General features: G+C 40.2%; 1 protein-coding gene across 3 annotated transcripts in view; it reads right to left on the bottom strand.

Moving 5' to 3' along the window:
• The window catches only part of KALRN (kalirin RhoGEF kinase), a 536,138-nt gene that overhangs the window by 283,495 nt on the left and 233,750 nt on the right, over nucleotides 1–18,893 (bottom strand). For all 3 annotated transcript variants that reach the window (XM_086615857.1, XM_086615858.1, XM_086615859.1), the window contains one exon: nucleotides 8,786–8,908. In XM_086615857.1, coding sequence (XP_086471983.1) covers nucleotides 8,786–8,908 — 123 coding nt within the window. The remainder of the gene's footprint in view (nucleotides 1–8,785; nucleotides 8,909–18,893) is intronic.

Below are 18,893 nucleotides of genomic sequence, written 5' to 3'. Positions count from 1 at the left end.
TCAAAATTGTTCTGAAGTTTAAAGCATGCTGAAAAAGATAATATGATTTGGAATTTCAACCACCCGCTGCAGTCAAACATTTCTTTGTGTCCCTCTAGGTTAGAAACTGGAATTTAGACTAAATAGTTAAGCCTTTCTCCCAGAAAGTCTTCATGGCTGAGCCTTAGCCAAGATCATTTCGCAACATTTCAGGTCAGCTCTTCTGGTGGAAGGCAGTGTAGGTTCACTACAATTGCTAAAGCTTGGATGAGTTGTGCCAAATGAAGACGTGGAACTTTGCTGTGTTTGAAGGAAAAGAAGATTTGCCAAAGAAGTTTGGATTTCATGTAAAAAATAGTTGCCTTCATCTTGCTTTCATTTATTTATTTCCCCCTCCCCCCTCAGAATTCTCTCAGCCATCGCAATGAAGCGAGCATGGAGGAAGAAAATGGCAAATTCCTTGGTTCCCTATCACTACAGCATATAGATGTATTAAGTAGCAGAAGGGTAAAGGTAGGATTAGTTGAAATACAGCAGATGTTCTTAGAGTCTGTTTTATAAGTTAAGCAGATTTATATATTGTTACGTCTGTTTGTTATATTTTTATATAGAGATGAGGATTTTTATGTATGAAATTTCACTTTCCTAGACGAGAATTCTTCATGGAAGAGTACCAAACCATCCTGTAGCCAACCCACTAACTCCATAGCTTTTTCAGCAGAAAGCAAGGAGCAGTTTGGGAGTCACCTGCTCAAATCTCCACTACTGTGCACCAAGTGGAGCTGGCTCAGGAAACACAGACTCCTGATCTTCCCCTCTTTTGCTTTCTGAGCAATAAATAAAGTGCAATATCACATGCGATGTGCTCTTCTGTATAGCTCCAACAGGTAGTGCAATGGAGATATCTCCTACTTCTGGACACGTGCACACTCTACCTCAGCTTTATCTGTCCCACCTCAGTGAAGTGGAGACATTGAAGTAGGGCTTGGACACATAAGACTTGTTCAAGATCTCACAGAAAAACAAGACAGAGCAAAGACTTGGCTAAAGATCTGGAACTCGGGACAGCACATCCCATCAGATGTAACACATTTTACAATCTCAGGACCTTTACCCAGTGTCACCATTGTTGGGAAAAATGGAATCTCTGGGAAAAACTGGGAAAGATGGAATCTCTGTTGTGGATTGAGGTAAAATGCAATATGACTTCAAGGTGCTCCAGAATTCAGTTTCAGGAGAAGAACATTTAATTGACCACAATCCACAAAATGCAAGACATTTCTTTTCCACGTTGAAGTAGAATAAAATTGTAAGACACTTTTTTTTCATTTGTATCTGCCTATATGTAATGTTCTGACTAAAATGGAACAAAAAGCTATGCTGCCAAAATTCAACTGTTGACATTTCACAAAGTTAAACCTTCCTTTCCCTCTGTTTTTTTTCACCTCTGAAAACTGAATGAATTGAGACTTTCCTATGTCACTGTTAGATAGATCTTTTTATCCTAATAGAAAGTAAATTAAATAAAGCAACTAATGTCTGTGACTATTTTTCCTTTAAGCTTGAAAATCCACTACTAGCCGGTTCATAGAGAGTGTCACTTTAAATATAACCTAAGGCATCACCTTTTTTTTTCAAATGTGAGAGGTGTCCCCAAAAAGGACTGCACGGGATCACTGATTTCACAGAATCACAGAATCACAGAATGTTAGAGATTGGAAGGGACCTCAAAGGATCATCTAGTCCAATCCCCCTGCCAGAGCAGGACCACCTAGATCAGATCACACAAGAACGCGTCCAGGCGGGTTTTGAACATCTCCAGAGAAGGAGACTCCACAATCTCTCTGGGCAGCCTGTTCCGGTGTTCTGTTACCCTTACTGGGAAGAAGTTCTTCCTCATGTTTAAGTGGAACCTCCTATGTTCCAGCTTATATCCATTTCCCCTTGTCCTATCATTGGATGCCAGTAAGAAGAGCCTGGCTCCATCCTCATGACAGTCACCCTTTACATGTTTATAAATATTAATGAGGTCCCCCCTCAGTCTCCTCTTCTCCAAGCTAAAGAGACCCAGCTCCCTCAGCCTTTCCTCATAAGGGAGATGCTCCACTCCCTTAGGACTAAAATAGATCAAACAATGAGCAAACAATACATTAATGTCTAGAAGTAAGGGTAAAAGCACGTCAGTTGACATTCTGTTGTCATAACACTAGGATATACCCAAGTTTTGGCTAATATATATCCTTTATCATTGGAAAACCTTTATTTTACATGTATTTGCAAACTTTCCAAAAGCACTCCCTGTGTTAGAGTTAATTTTTCATTGACTGTATTTCAATTTTGAAACTTTAGTCAAAAAAAGGAGATTTTTGCCTTCTAAATATCACTTGACTGGCAAACAAAAGAAAAATTTCCCCAGATGTACATCAGCATCATGATATGCAAGAATTTCTTTTACAGTTTAGGAAAGCCTTCTGCAATGCCTTGCAAGTGCACATACCCCTTGTCCTGGTTTCGATCACTGCTACAGTCTCTAAGACTTGGTAGGATAATAGCCCTCAGTCTCAGCAATAAGCACTGACAGGAGTGGAGTTTTAATTGTGGAATGATCTCCCACAGGGAAATACACCAACTCAGCGCTGATCATCTAGCGGGCATGCTGGGAGACCTTCCCTCTTAATTAAACCCTCCAACTCTAGCTGGAACAATACTTTCTTCTAATACATGTATAAAAAGAATACCTTACACTCACAAAAGAAAAATGAGCAGTAAGAAGCAGTAAATCTGCAAGGAACTTGGCTGCATTCAACTCATTCCTAGAGAACTAGTTGAGATATTGTGACGGCAAGCAGCGAAGGTGGGTGGCAAGGGAAGGGTTTTGCAGTTTAATTGAAGGTGAAATTTGATTATTGAAGAGCTCTTTAAAATAAAATAAAAAAATAACCAGCTTGCACTATGTTACTGTGAGTTTAGAAACCATCTGTGAAACGAACCTAACACATAAATCCAAAGCAGAATGTTTCAGTGACAAAATAAACTCATGAGATATCTTTAAGACCTTTAAGTTTCTATAACAAGGCGAATCATATATACTCTGTTGCAGAATAATATTGGATGGCATTTTAGCTCAGCCTACATACAGAAAAATATCGTTCATTTAAGATAAATGTTGGGAATTTTCAACAGACATCATTAGTCTTTACGTGATAATTGTAACATGTTTGAAATATATTGCGACTTTCTTAGGACAACATGCATCTTCATCTGGTGTAAGACAGCTGACTCCCTGACAGCAGGAGAGCAGCAATGCCAGCGCTTTACACGTCCCACAGAAAATAGTGACTCATTCTTTAAGGAGGTTAACGGATCCAGGCATAAAAAAGTCCTGGCAGAGGAAACACAAGTACTTTCAGTCGGAACAAATGGCACGTCCACCATGTATTCAAGTGTAGAGCTACAACCAGTATGCTTTGTGTCATACTGAAACACTGTTTTTTAACTCTAGTGAATTTACTAGATTGTTGAGATTACTCACAAAATGTTGGAGCTAAATATTCATCTTCGTGAAAAGTATTATTGCTTCAGTATAAACATTATACAGCTGTGATAAAGTCTAACATAATTTATTTTGAAACTGAAGTGAAAACAAGCACTGCCTTGAATCACAAAAAATATATATATGGTGCTTATTTGAAAGAAAAATATCACACTACAGTTTATTACCTCAAGTACATGACTTCTCCACATCCCACAGTGGTAATTCAAAAGGAAGAATTATTATTGTAAAAAACAGAGTAACAAATTGTTTTTCCAAGAAGGAGCTTTGGTCACAGCATGCCTATAGAGATGTATAGGAAGAGCATGTGACAAAAGGCATGACCCAATAAACATTTGGAGAGTTTATTTTCTAGAAGAACTGAAGAGGATATTTTAACTCTTATTAGTTATGCCAGGCTCAAAGGACACTAGGCATAGTGTAAAGAAACAAAACCCACCAAACCATACCACCTTAGAGAGATCCAATATCTGATCCAACTTCCACTGAAGTCTGTAGGGTTTTTCCCTGCAAAACATACAGCCATCCTCAGCTACACTGTCTTCCTCCACATCTTTTCTCAATACTGATTTTAATATATTGAAAAAACAAAACAAACCCCAAAAGCCATAAACAATCCCAAGCCCCACAACCAACATGACTGCTTCAAGTTTTCATTATTTTGTTACTCAGATTCATGATAGCTGAACTATTCTCAGTCCAACAGTTGCTGGGACTAATATATTGCACACACAAAAAAAGATCTAGCTAAATTATAAAGCAAATTTGTACCAAAATTACAATTATAAAGCAAATTCCCAGAGAAAAAGTTTACAGTGTGATCTATCTCACCCTCAAGAGTCAGAAACCAAAAGATTTATATTAAAAAAATGCAGCATCATTTAACTGGGTTTGAAAAGTGATTCTTCTTGAACCTATCTCCATGTCTTGAGCCCAAAGTATGGTAGCTAAATATTTATTTTGTAATTAGCACAAGAGAGCTTGAAGGCTTATCAGATATGAATCTGATATGAATAATGTGAATGCTTTTATTTATTAAAACTCACCAGAATCTTAAGTTTTCAGACTTGGGTGGGTCACAATACTCTACCTGGGACTGCAAACAGGGTAATAACCTCCCCATTCTCTGGTAAAGAAACTGGAAAGGATTCCTGTCATTTTCTTTTTGCAGCCAAGGGTATCACACGAAGAGATCGAGGAATACTGGATTGTAAATACAAATGAGTACATACCTAATAGTAAATTCACCAGAGCTATAGTTTCCTCTCTAACACCTTCTGCATTCTGTTACTTATTCTTCATCCCTAACTTTACAAATGTTTATCAGTGGGCAACTTAATGCAAGAAGATTCTTGATGTACAAGAGTAATTTATCTATACAAAGACTGTAGGAGCAGAGCCTTAGGCAACAGACTGCATGGCAAAGACCATTTCTTCCTTTGAAAGTGTACAGCACCTGGAACAGGGACCTAAATCTCCTACTCTTACTGCTATAAAAATGTTGTCAGATAACATGCATTAGCCATTTTCCAACATTCTCCAACAGAAATCAAATAGTAGGATGAACAACTGAACTAAGATGTTGCCATAAAAGGAAGACAGTTGAATGAAGGCAGTTGTGCAGTAGCAATTACATGATTAAGTATTTCTAACATCACTAACCATCACTTTCTTAGAGAAAACTATATTGAATAAAAAAACCTAAGACCCACATAATCAGACTGTGCATCACAAAACCTGACAAAACATACAGAACTTGTATATATTGCCTCAAGACGCTACAGTTAGCTGCAGTGGTTCTTTCCCACTAGTTTCTCTGTTATTGGCAAGACTCTCCTTCACAAAGTGTTTTCACACATGAAATGGACTTGAACCTGATTTCTAGCCCCATTTCTCTGACAACCAATTTATGGCTCAGATTGCTGTGTAGGCTTGGGATATGTAACATTCTACTGCCATGTTCAGAGTCATCACCCAACTTTCTCGGGTTTTCCTTCATTCTAGCAAGTCGATCCATCCTGAATCCACTGCTGACCATCACTGGCTCTTTGCTTGAACAAATGCAGGGGCTTCATCCTTACTACAGAATGTCTTCACGTAGGCTGGCACAGAGTTCTTGTGCACACCAAGAGACAAAATTACCATCTACCACAGGAGCTGAGCTGTGGCCAGCAAAGGGTCATTTTAGTTTCAATCTCTGCTTGCTCTTCCTGCATGCTTTACCACAAATGGAGTGACTAGTATGCAGCCCAACACCCTTACGCAGCAAGCTGTTGTCTCCTGCATGCTAACACGCTCATATTCACCATACTGACTTTTGGGGACTCCACATTTTTCTAGCAAGGAATCTGCTCCATCTGAAAAAAAAAGCATCACTGCCAACAGCAGCACTACACTGACATAAGAACAGCAGCTCCGCATTAGTTCAAGCAGCGTGCAGCTTAAGGTGATTACCCTTCTCCCACTATTTTCCAAATGTTTTTTCAGCTTGATATTTCCCCATGTCTGCTATTCCAAAAAATAGGATGCCCAGCCTTCTGCAAGACAGTAGCCCTGTTGAATTCCACAAGCCAACATTGCCAGGCTGTAAAACTCACCTCGTTTGCCAGCCCGTGCAAACCCTTGCATTGAAATCACCTCTAGAAAGGCCATTGTGCAGACACATAACCCAAATACAGGGCTGTCAGCAACATGGAAAGTCTTGAGAAACCTATTTGATCATGAGGAATTTCAAGCACTGAGTAAAACGCTGATATTTCTGATAAATACCATAGAGGCTTCATTTAGATTTTTTTTTTTTTTTTAAAAAGTGCAGTCCTGAGTTGCATCTGTATCCTGAAATATTTCATAGTCTTTTTTTATCTTGGCTTTGCCATACTGTCCATAATGATACCACAACTCCTTATGTAATCTCTGTTCAACAATTGAAACCTGTTGAAGAATTTTTTTTAAAAAGTTCCTACTGAGAGTGCATATCACAAGAATTTTTTAAAATAGAAATCTAAGTTGAATGAACTGTGCCTGTTTGCTATATGAATTGATGTTGAATACAAAACCAAAAGGAAGACATCACCCCATCATCAGAGGGGATTCTAGGTCTAAAATTCAACTAAAGCTAAAAGAAAAGCAGCATATGGAAAATGACATACAGGTGTACTGCTCTCTCTGAGTTGTAGCCTTATAAGGAAGATTATCTGAGAACATACATATTGCTGGCATATTTATTATATCACGGTGTTCCTCCACAAAGTCATATATTTCAAACCAATTAATTAGAGCAGAGTTGAGTGCCATCTCTCACAGTACTTGAAAGTTAAAGGTGGCCAGTATTCATGGCCTTCCACATAGATCCTCTATGCTAAAGAGATGGAGGAGACAATCCTCTTTGCAGATTGATTCATGCTGACTGTACGGGCTTCCATATGACTATACACGTGTGTGGGTTATACTGGAGACAGCATAAACTGGGAGGCGCATCATCTGTCGCACTCTTTCCCCTCAGCTGAAAAGGTCTCTCTCCTGGGCAGCTCTAGTAGACAGGAGTTTGGCAGCTCTGCCATGGTGAGATGGCACAGCTGCGAGCCACAGTGCAGCCACTGAGAGCTACCTGCCCCTAGAAGTTCCCCCATGACCTTCACAAATGTCTCACTTCCTTGCATTCCTCATTCCCAAAAGTTCACTTAGGGACAGACAGAAGAATGGAGGAAAATAATTTTTCTTCCATTAGGTGGCACCATCCCTGTCACCTGTTAATTTTCTGTTAAGTTGTATCTTTCCAAGTTTAGCTCCCAGCTATTTTAAGAAAATAATACCAGACAGTTACCAAAAAAAGGATAAAGAGAGGTCCTCTAGCTTGACTTGTCTAATGGTGTTTTCTGAAGAATTATGACTGACTTTGCATCTTTCATAATCCAAATGACTTTTAATGCACTAACCTCCAGGACACATTTATTTGTTAAGACCCTGTGAGCAGCAGTATTACATGAAGGCTGTGCTATCCTGTATTTTGCTAGGTGGCGTTGTGATGGCGAGCTTAACAATCAGGTGCCTAAAGCCTGTTTTTCAGTACCCCTTTCAATTATAATAACAATAAATACATTAATAGGCATTATAAACATTTCTCGTCTTCCACTGTCACGCAACATCCTAGCAGGGCACAGTGCTTTAGTGAGGAATAGCTAGGTAGGTGGAAATGGCAGGTGGAATTTAGGTCAGAGAAGTCAATTACCTGATCTGAAATTTGGCCAGAATACCAGAGTTAACACCTGTAAACTTATGAAAGTGGTGTGCGGTCTTTATTGACCTCAGGTAGTCAGGACCTCTTCTTTATGTTTCAGACAGTTTCTCTCAAGTTCCTTGCTCTTTGGTGGCACAGTAGGGTATGGCTCTGCAGTGACTTACAGCACCAGCTTAAACATCAACCACCACCTTTGAGGTCTCAGCCCCAGTGCAACTGTAGTCTGGCCATGCACAGCAAGAAGAGCTACACCTGCAGGAACTGGTTTACTCAGAGCAAGCTGTTGTGTAGTTGACAGAGCGTATTCAGAGAGGGCTCGTCTCTGCATTGTGCAATTGCAGCAGGGAGCATGCATGCATTTTTCTAACCGAGTGCAACAATCAAAACATCAATACATTCTGTTCTCATTTCTGTGCTGAAAGTAGAGCAGTTTCCAGAACCAATACCTTATGCCTGGAAAGAATAAAAAAGTAAGCAAAGGGCTTATGTCGCTTTTTTTTTTTCTTTTGTGTGTGTAGCGGGGGGGATTTTAAGCCTAAGGTAAGTTGAGTTGCATTGAAAAAGACTGATCGATTAACTACTGAAAAAGCCCAAATCCCACTGTGGTCACAACTGACAGCTTGATTAGTGTCTCTTTTTCAAGGTTTTGAAAAGTACTTTCGCAGGGTGTGGGGGAGAAACATAAATTATTAAGATGACACCTACAGTTCTCATTAATTCCCAGTCAAAGAAACGTCAAAAACTTAAAAAATACTGTACTTGCTCTCCAAAATGTAAACAAACTCCACAGGACTGTGGTGCTCTTAAGTCAGGGAATAATCATGTATCAGTGTCTGGGTGGACGGAGCAGCACTGTGCTTCCCAGCAAGAGGGCTGCTGCCACAGCGCAGCCTGACCTGCCTCACTTCACCTCCCACAGGTCCGCAGTGCTCTCGGAACTGGAGGTGGCCTCTCGTGCCCGCCCCTTCCTCACTCACGCGCACAGACTCGCCATTCGCAGCGTGCGCCCCACTCACCATGGAATTCATGGCAAAGTGATTGTGCTGCGTCTGCAGGTCAAGGGCATGTTGGTAGCTCACGCCGATCTCCGTGTGGCTCTGCAGGAACAATTCTTTGTTGTGGCTGATCCAGTCGAACATCTAGAAGTATTCACAAAGACAAATAAAAAAGTATTAGGCAGGGATGAAAAAAATAATAGATGGTGCAAAATATAAAAATCCACAGTTTCAAGAGAGATACATATGCAACAGACAAAAAAACTCATCTGTGATCCTCATCTAAAGAAGATGTTGTTGAGCAATGGAAGCATTTAAGTTATCACCATACTCCATTATTAACAGAATGACAGGTCAGGAAACATAATTCGTAAAGTATGTTCCTCGGAAAGCTCATCTCATAGCCTTTTCCTATAAGTAATGGGAATTTCATATATAGAAAGATGGCAGCAGAGAGATCTAAAAGCAGGGGTTGCTTCATGGATCAAAGATCTAGCAGTTCATAAAGAACCCGTAATCCAGAAATGGACTCAAAATTCCATAAATATTATTGATGAGACTTTCTCATCCCCTTCTCTTTCTAGCATATACGTGAAGTTTCCAAAAGTTACATCCAAATAGCCAGTTGACTTCCTATACTTATATTTCCTGGATCTTTCCAATTCCAAAGCCAAAACCCAGTCTATCTTCCACTTATTATTTTTGGGATGAAGAGAGAAAAAGCAAAAAAGTACTGTATGAATATCTATAAAGAGTCCAATTTCAACTTCTCCCACTTCCAAATGCATTTCCAAGCAGAATGGATAGTTCAGTACTTCAGACACAGACAGAAACATGTTGCACAAAGCTGATGAAACTCATTCCTTAATTTGCAGCACGTTCATGCGATGCTCCAATCTGCAGCACCTTCATTCATTATAAGCCATCACAAGTCAGGTAGGAGACACTGTGTTTATGTTTTGGCTTGTTCTGTGTTGTGGTAGAGACTAAATGCTTTCAAAGTGAGAACTTTTCATTCTTTACTCCTGTCTACAGCTCTGCAGGCATTAGAATCTCAGACTTCTTTTATGCAAACATTTTTGCTACGGAATCCCTTCAAACCATGTTCCCTTCATCCCAGCAAGTTGAGGAATTGTCCATTAGTAAGGACTCTTTCATAACAAAAAACTCCGACTTATTAATTCATTATTAGGAAAGAAAATACAACGATAATAATTACAGAGGCAGTGGAGGTCAGGTCAATACAGTCCCTGGTAAGTGACTGTAAGGCACATTATGCAGCTTCTAAGCAACCACCTTACAGTCAAAGGATCAGTCCAGATCTTTGTTATACCGTTTACCTACCCACCAGCCAACAGCCGTTTTGTTCTTTAGTACTGAGTAGCAATTTTTGACCTGTGACAGCTGAAGAACACTCAGAACCCACCACTCAGGCCCTATACGTTTCTCAGGGTCAGTTACCCCTTCCTTCCCTGTAGAGGTGGTACTTGTTAGAGTAGAGGGAAGGTCCTGTATGGGTCACCTAAGAATCCTGCAATAAACTGAGCATTTTGTGCTGAGCACTCAATTTGGCAGGAGAGTGCACTGCTTTACGCAGGGGATTTGCAGAAATAATATTGACTATCCCTTTTATCAAAAGGCAAATAAACATTGCAAGTGCTCCAATGCCACCAGACACACTGCACTGATCTGGTCTCACAAATCTGTCACATATGCCTGACTTCTTCATCTTTTATTTATGAAAATACACTTTCAACTACAGAGTCTATACTAGCTTGTATTTTGTGTTGATGAGTAGTCTTAAAGGCCGAATTTGGTTCAAGTTACAATGATGCAAGTCCAAGCTAATATATCTGACACAGCTATTTTCTCACTTGTACCCATGGAGCTGATCAAAATCAGGTGTATAATCATCTTTTTAAAAAGTATAAATAACAAGATTTTTGCAAGGATGAAATCAGAGGTTTCAAAGATTAGTGCCAACTAAACAGAATGAAACAACCTACCACAACCTGAAGAGACATCTAAGGCTTTCTCATTGTATTCCTTTTTCTCACTTTCAGATTTAATAAGCAATATAAGCACAAAACAATTTGCCACATTTCTGGGCTTAAAGAAAAAAAAAAAAAAGCCATAAAGCCAATAAAGAAAAAAAATTCCATAACAGCAGAGTTCATGTCCCAACAACATCTCTGCTGAGAAACCGACGCAGACTTCTTGTAAGTAGATACATGTTTGATGTGAACATTTTTTAATGTTTTAAACAATCTAAAGGCATTTAGGGAGAAGAAAACTGGCAGCAATCCACTAAAAATAAACAGTAAATCTAATATTTTATGCTTAGCAAAGCCGAATCAGGATCTTTTTAAGATAAGTAATTTAAACTAGTAATCTATTATTCTGTGGACAGGGAGCATTTCCTCCATCCAATCTCTACGCATATTATTGGATGAGAATCTAGGTTAAGTTAAACCATGCTTCTGCCTTTTAAAATACAACAATAAACTATCAAGGAAAAAAAAAAGAAATTTAAAAGATGATTAATTTTTTTGTCTGGTTTAATCAATTGAAATATATAACAGCAGCTGAAAGGATGACCTTCAGGAATTTTGAGCAAAACTAAGCAACAGACCTCAATGATCAGATCTGCACCACCTTCCAAAACACTATGGTTTGTAAACTTCTAGTCATGGACAACAGCAGATTTTGGAAGAGACTCAATTCCAATTTAGACTTCAAATCTTTCTATTATATTCTTCATTAAAAATTGCTTTGGTTTCAGCTGGTTTATGCCTGTAGCAAATTATCCCCCATCAATATGGTCTGGAGTCTCTCCCTGACTCTCTCAAGTCTCACTTGAAAGCCCAGAGGATGAAGAGTTTTGAGTTTCATGTGGTTTGGAGTAGGGAGAAAATAAAGCAAGATGCCCAGGAACGTGTGCAGAGAAAAAAGCTACAGATTCACTATGGTCTAAAGTAGGCTTAATGATGCATTTTACTGCAAAAACATTCATCGCTCTTAGATCTTAGTGAATAATAAGCAGAATTTACAATCACTCTTGCTTTACACAACAACCAGCGCTTTGCAGAACTGCAGACATACCTACATTACGCAACGCTTTATTGTATCTGAGATACTTCAAAAAGTTCCAGATGGATTGGTACCTCTGCATGGCACAGTCCAGTGCTGTGTGGAAACACAAACTTGACCCCCAAACCAGCAGAGCCTGGGCGCAGTACTGCTTGGATTTGTCTACATTGCCTTTTTTTTTTTTCCAGGGCTGGTTCGTTCAGAGACTTCTCAAGCATTTTTGCTTGATGCTTACTTAACTGTAGACATTTTTCCAAGTACACAGAAGAGAGTATTGGTTATTTTTTATTGCACAGATCTGACATCATGGAAAACTTTGTACTTTCACCCTGCTAATCCAGGATGCATGGAAATGATAAGCATCACACAGTCCCACAGATCATGAGATTTGCTTAACAATCATGAGATTTTAACAACTAAAAAAAATAAATACATTAAAATGGGGTCTCATTTGCTTTTGAGATCTAATGGATTGTGTTTTCAAACTTTTCAATTTGACCACAAAGTCGACAAATGGACTTAGCCAGTTTTCTCAAAATAATATGACTAGAAGTTGAGGCTCTGAAAATACCAGATGTTGTGTGACTTATGGTGATGCTGTGAGAGTTTGCAATGCTTGGCCAGGAGGTTTCAATATGAAGACCTGTCAACATTGTCTGGCCTGGCCCACATTACTAGCAATATTTCCTGAAAATTTTCACGTTAAACCCGCTTTGCTCATGAGAGACACTGACGCTTCCTGTGCTCCTGAAGTGAGTGTGCTGCCTAGTTTGCTTAATTAAAGCACACCATTAAGGATGTGAGCATGGCAATGACCCAGCAATGGCTATTTCACTCAACCCTGCGAGGACCACCCCAGTTTCAAGGGGCTAACTTGGGTGCCTGGAAAAATGTTTAACATCTTTCGATAAGTTAGGTTCCCTGTCAAAAGAATGAGTTTTTAATAACGTAAATAGTAGAGTCTGAAGAACGTGCCCTGTGAGATCAGCATACTCCAGATACAGCGTCTCAGCGGAGATTTTCCGTGTCATTATAACATGGCTATACAACACTGTATCAATTGATCTCATCTCATTCATGAAAACTACTGCCCTAACAAACCTAGCCTAGTGATTATCATAAAATTAATGGATCTTTAATTATTATGTAATTATTCCTTTGATTTACTTCTTAGTTGGAGTCGTGCTAACTGCCAGTGAGTTAATTCTTCTCTTAAGTCTGCTAATCATTCCTATAGTCCTGAATTCACACTAAACAGGAGCACAGAATAACTAAGATCAGACATTAGATCACTTAAAACCCGTGAAGCAACTGTCCTCAACGTCTCCCAGACTGGCACATCTTCACACTGCTGTAGATAATGTGAAGACCCATTAAGCAGTTAAGAGTTTTCCAGTGACTGAGTAGCTGAGGGGAGGGGTTAAGCATACTTAAAATAGAAGATAAACTTCCAATGTGATAATCTCTTGTGGTCCCTGTTTCTAGCAATACATAAAGGAAAGTGAATACATGTGCTGAAGAATGTTAAGTACTACATTTAATTAAGAAAATTAGTCTCTTATGAGAGAGTCAAAAGAACTAAGAATGATCCAAAGACTCTCCGCCCAACGCTTTGCTAAAGTATCCACACTGTCAGTAATGATCATGCATGCGCCAGTAATTATTACATGTGGTCTTGAGGCCACTTGCTTGAGGTTTAGGATATCACATCACATCTCCAACGTCAGTCACGCTGGCAAGAACGAGTTCTTAACCTCATGTTTTGTCATCGTAGTTGATGAGTTACTAGACAACCCAGGTTAAGTGTTAGACCAAACAGCAGATCTCAAGCTGGTCATGAATAAGCCCTACAGAGGGAGAATGTGACTCCATATTTCTCGAGATTTGTAACATCTGGCAGGCTAGTGAGTACAGGGTGAGAACAGCTGTTTGAGAACAGAGGAGAAACACACAAATACAGAACAGCATGTATGTGGACTGTGTGCAGTCTAGCCCTACCTCAGATAAAATGAGATTTATAACTTCATTTCAAATAATAACCTCTGCTCTCTGGCTTTTGTCAGAGCTCGCTGAGGAGCATTAGCACTGGATTCTGAAACAGTGGTGCAGAGCACCACAGGATGATGTTCCCACCACACGGCTGGCTGCACACTCTACGCCAAGTGGTAATGATGGGAGGGTTACAGCCCTCATGGTTTTGGCAGCAAGTGAACTGAATGTATTTATTAATGAAATTGTTTATACATGCTAAAAATAATAAATCCCAAATCCATCTAACACTATACTAGCACTGGAATTAATTATGAACCTGCTTGTAGTGAATCACCTTCTCTGTAAGTTCTGAGCCATAAATATCTTACTTACTGGTAAGTAAGGGCAGAACAATAACCAGTATAACCACACCATATTGAAGAACAACATAGGATACATATCAATGAAACAGTCTGAAGGGGACATGCAGGTCAATTCCAGTCTGCTTTTGGTAACTAACCACAGTATAAAATTTCCTTTCATAAAGGGATGAAGCTTCACCTGAAAACTAGTTAAGTGCCACCACTGAGCTCCTCCTATGAGAAGCAGTTTTACAAACATTCTTCTCCAGTTACTGAACTCTTCATATACTCTCTGTTCTAAATCAGACTCACGGCCAGTTTATACACATTTGCTCTTAGGTCAACACTGTCTTTTAAGTTAAAACAGTTCTCCTCCCAGGTATTTAACCTTTTTCATTGTGGATGGGGAGGGTTCATTGTCTCTCCTGCCGTTTGTTTTACTAAAGCCCAGCTTTTTTATTTCTTCATAAGATACACAGCCTCTCTCTGCACTTGTTCTAGTTCAAGGTTATGTTTCTAGCCAAGCTAAGGTCCTAATAGAACTTAGTAGAATACTGGGTTGTTTTTCTGGAAATTTTCCAGCTGATGTCATCTAGGATCACCTGTGCAGTGCTTCTGGCATCAACTTTAGAAGACAGAAAAATGGAAAAGCAATAGCTACTGAATCGACATCAGTACCTTCTGCATTACCTCGCTATCTTTTCTCTTCGTAGCCTCCTGCATAAATATCGACAAAGACCAGTAGTGTTTACTGGATTTGCTCTGACAAGCACAACTCGGGTTATGTTCCAAAGAAGAAGAGCAAGTTCAGGAGCACTTAGAAAAAATAGGAGAAAGAGTTTTGTAATAAACTCCAGTCAGTCTCACATGTAATGCACCAGGCAGAAATGTATTCTCCCACTACGCCTCCATATGCTTCTAACAAAGAGAAAAAAACAGTTAATCTAAAAGAACATCTTGCCTATAATTGAATAGAGGGCAGATGACTAATTATATGCCAGATGAAATCCGTATTAGATCAGTGCTTTTCAATCTTTTCCAATTTGTGGACCCCATAACACTTTTCAAGGCAGGTGCTATAGCAAATTAAAGTCTACAGACAATAAATCTGTTTTATTGAATACCTTTACCAACTACTAAGGAACTTAATATCCATGATCCACAGGTTGGAAAATGCTAGAGATAAGCATGCATTGCTTATTAAAGAGAGGTCCATACAAAAGTTCATTTTGGATTTTTAAAACTATCCAAGGAGTGTTAAATTGACTAATCTAAAACAACAAGTGAAGAGTTCAACTCTGAGGGCACCTACAGCTAAGTGAATTCATTTTCATGCGTTTCCACAATACAAACAAAATGATAACACACGTGGAACCGTAACTGCCAGAGTCACTCTCTTGAGGTTTACTAAGTTTCCAACTACAAGGTCTGTTTCTATCTCATTAAGTGAGTTGAAGTAGTCACAACAATTCAATTAAAGATCAGTCAAGCCATATTCCTTACATCTCTTGCAATTGAATTTAGCCAATATTTGAACAACAAAAAAAAAAACCATACAATAGATTTGTGGTACATACACAGTCTATACTAATATGCAAGGGCCTGGTGCTTCAAAGAGTTGCATGTGAGCTACCTTTATAAAAGGCAATCAATCAAAAAAGTCCCCTAGTGCCTCCAGACAAGAACTTACAGAAAACTTTGATAGCACATTTAACTTTTTTCATGAATCAACAAATTTGATGGAAATTGCTTGAATAGAAAAATATCCCAATCTGCTGTAATTCCTATTGCCGCTCTCTACATATAGCTGTAATTAAATTAAAGTATTTATAGGTTTAAAATAGAACTCAGTGTACATGTAAATGCTTTGCTAAGGCAGGGCCTATACACAAAGTTGTGTTTGGTTTTGTGTTTGTCTCTTGTTTACAGACGCTGACGGACAAGCTGATGCTTCTGCCAGATCTTTCCCTTTCACATGTGCTCGGCGCAGCCCACGGCCAGGGTACATTGGTGTCGTTCCAGTGAGGCCAATTTACACCAGCTGAAGATTCAGACCCACAGCTGTATTTGTGTAACCCTCACCCCTGCACGAACACAGTTTTTCCATTATAAATATCTGTGTATATGATTCATATAGTAAGTTTAAGCTATAGCACTTTAAATTATTCCAGACAATGGGCCCAACTGTCAACCCAGTAGAAAATTAGCTAGATGTGTGATGTGACAAATAGCTTTGTATTAACATCAGAACACCATTTCCAACATACTCGTGCTGAATGTTCCTACTAAATGCCAGAGCAAGATATCTGTGTTTTTTTCCTGACAGATATCAAGCCACAGCCATGCACAAAGTAAAGCATGTGATTCCTACAACACTGAATAGATAAGCAATAACGTTATTGTTGAAGGTGGGAGAAAATTACAGATACTGAACACATAAATATGTCTAATGATATCTGAGTGTATTTTATGCATCTATATGTTTGCTTCGCTTTTTTGAAACATTGTACCTTTCCACTGCACTTAGTGACATCAAATACTCAGACATTCCCGGACAGGATTTTCTGTTCCTTAAAATGGAAACAGCTTTTCCTAGGCACAGACCATCTACAGAGAACTGCTGCTGTCTAAGCACAAATTAACTCATTGGCTGGATAGGAAATGTAATACTAAAAGAGATAAATAGACAAGAGTCTCGTGGATGGAGAAAAGTGTAAATTATGAAAAGATCAGAGTAGGTCCCCAGATGAGGGATCTTCCTCTCAGTTTTCAGAATCTGTGAGATACAATTTCATTCAGTTGAAAACGCTGTACAAGTTTGGTGACTTTGTTATAGGCCCTGGTTCTATTCCTGGCTTAATGTGCAACATTCCGGTGCCGCCGAAGAGCTGCCATTACAAACAAAACGGCCAGCCAGACGTTTACTGTGTCGTATCAGAATCACGGCATTTCCCCTGCCAAAGTCACCCGGGCCTGAGGCCCTGAGATACAGCCGTGGTGTAATCACAGGTCAAAACTTCCGACATGTCGTGGCGCCTCAGGGCCGGAGCTGGGATCTCTGCACAGACGGAAGCAAAGGACGTCGGCTTTCCACCAGATTTTGGAGTGCCCGGCACTCCCTACCCCTGTGCCCCATCCCACGAATCCATCAGTTCAATGTTTTCCCTTGACACTGGCAAACTTTGCAAGCTGGGGGAGCGGACAGGCGCTGCCCGAGTGGCGCGGGGCCCGCCATCCCCTCGGCAGCACCCTGGCTTTCACAGGGCTGCCTCAGCGAACGGTCCTGTCTGTAAAAACCTTAAAATCCAACTCAGCCCTCGCAGTGACTCCTGGTTCCCCAGGGCTGGAAGGACTGTAGGAGCTAATCTGGCGGGTGTAAGGCTGCCAGCTCATTGCCCTGTGCGACGGGAGCGCAGCAGGGCAGCAGTGCGGTGGCCTGTCTGGAGGCCATGAGCCACCCCATGCTGGTCCTGGCCGGCTCCCACTGGCTCTGGCACTGAGGGGGACCTTCACGGGGAAAAACCACCGGAGGCCAGAGCCCAACCGTCACACCAAAACATCCGTCAGCCAGAGAAGCGCCTGGAAACAGGGTGTTAGGGAAACAACATGGCGGCTGCTGAGGGCTGGAGACACTCTATGGGGTTCTCCATGGCAAAGGGGATGGGGACACTAAGGAACAGCTGCAGAAAAGTTTTAAGAATCAGAGAACAGCTGTGACAGTAGCAGAAAGAAACACATGCAAATATTATCCCCGACATCCCTCACTGCCTGTCACCCCACCGGAAGAGTTCTGATCGACTGGGTATAGACCACGACAAAAAATCAGGGAAACAAAAAAATCAGAGTCTGGGGAAGAATAGGTGTTTATGGGAGTGTGTCCTGCTTTTTCCTCTCAACGCTCAAATCAAGAGCAGAAGTTTGTGTTGATTAGCAATAAATTGAGCAAAATTCCTCAACTCAAGACCATTTTACTCGCAACACCTCTTCAGCACCTGTGTGGGAAGTGAAGCATCCAGGATTCCAATGCCAAGTGGTATGGAGGGGCCTCACAGTATGTGAAGGTTCAATTCATTTCTAAATTAGTTTTCATAATGTGCACGATGTGTAAGAAAAAAAGCCAGTGCACTGGTTTAAAGTGACAGCGATACACCTGGAAACGATCCACAGATTATGCTCCTGGTTTCACCTCTTAAACCATCAGCAGCTCCTCAGGAGGCAACACGAATGCACGTCCACCCTCAATGCGTTCACTGTACATAGATATGAAGGTTAATTTAAGATATACTTTTAAAACCCCAAGTCCTGCCAAGTGTGGGCCATTTAAAGCATTTCAGCTAGGCCAGGAAGACATTCATTTAGGGATAATCACACAGCTACATCTGAAAGATGCTGCAAAATAAGTCTGTGAACCTCATGCACAGTTTAATTACATTATTTCCTGGCAGCTAGGCTCTTATCACCTAACCTTCTTGAGGATCAAAGCAATAAATAAAAAAAGCAGCTTTCTTCTCTTTTTCAATGCATGCGGGCCTCGCTCTTCTCTTTTTCTAGATGTGTGGGCTTTGTTGCCCTTTAGAGCATTTGGGTCTTCTTGTCTTCATTAGTTAAAGCAGAACTTTTTGGTTATAACATGCTATATTCATCCCTAAAAACACTTTTATGTCTGTATTCAGATGCCAGAACACTTTCTCTTGCCATACTGATCA

This window comes from Tauraco erythrolophus, chromosome 8 (genome assembly GCF_009769465.1).
Source record: "Tauraco erythrolophus isolate bTauEry1 chromosome 8, bTauEry1.pri, whole genome shotgun sequence".
Lineage (NCBI taxonomy): Eukaryota > Metazoa > Chordata > Aves > Musophagiformes > Musophagidae > Tauraco > Tauraco erythrolophus.
This window is presented reverse-complemented; position numbering and strand designations above follow the sequence as displayed.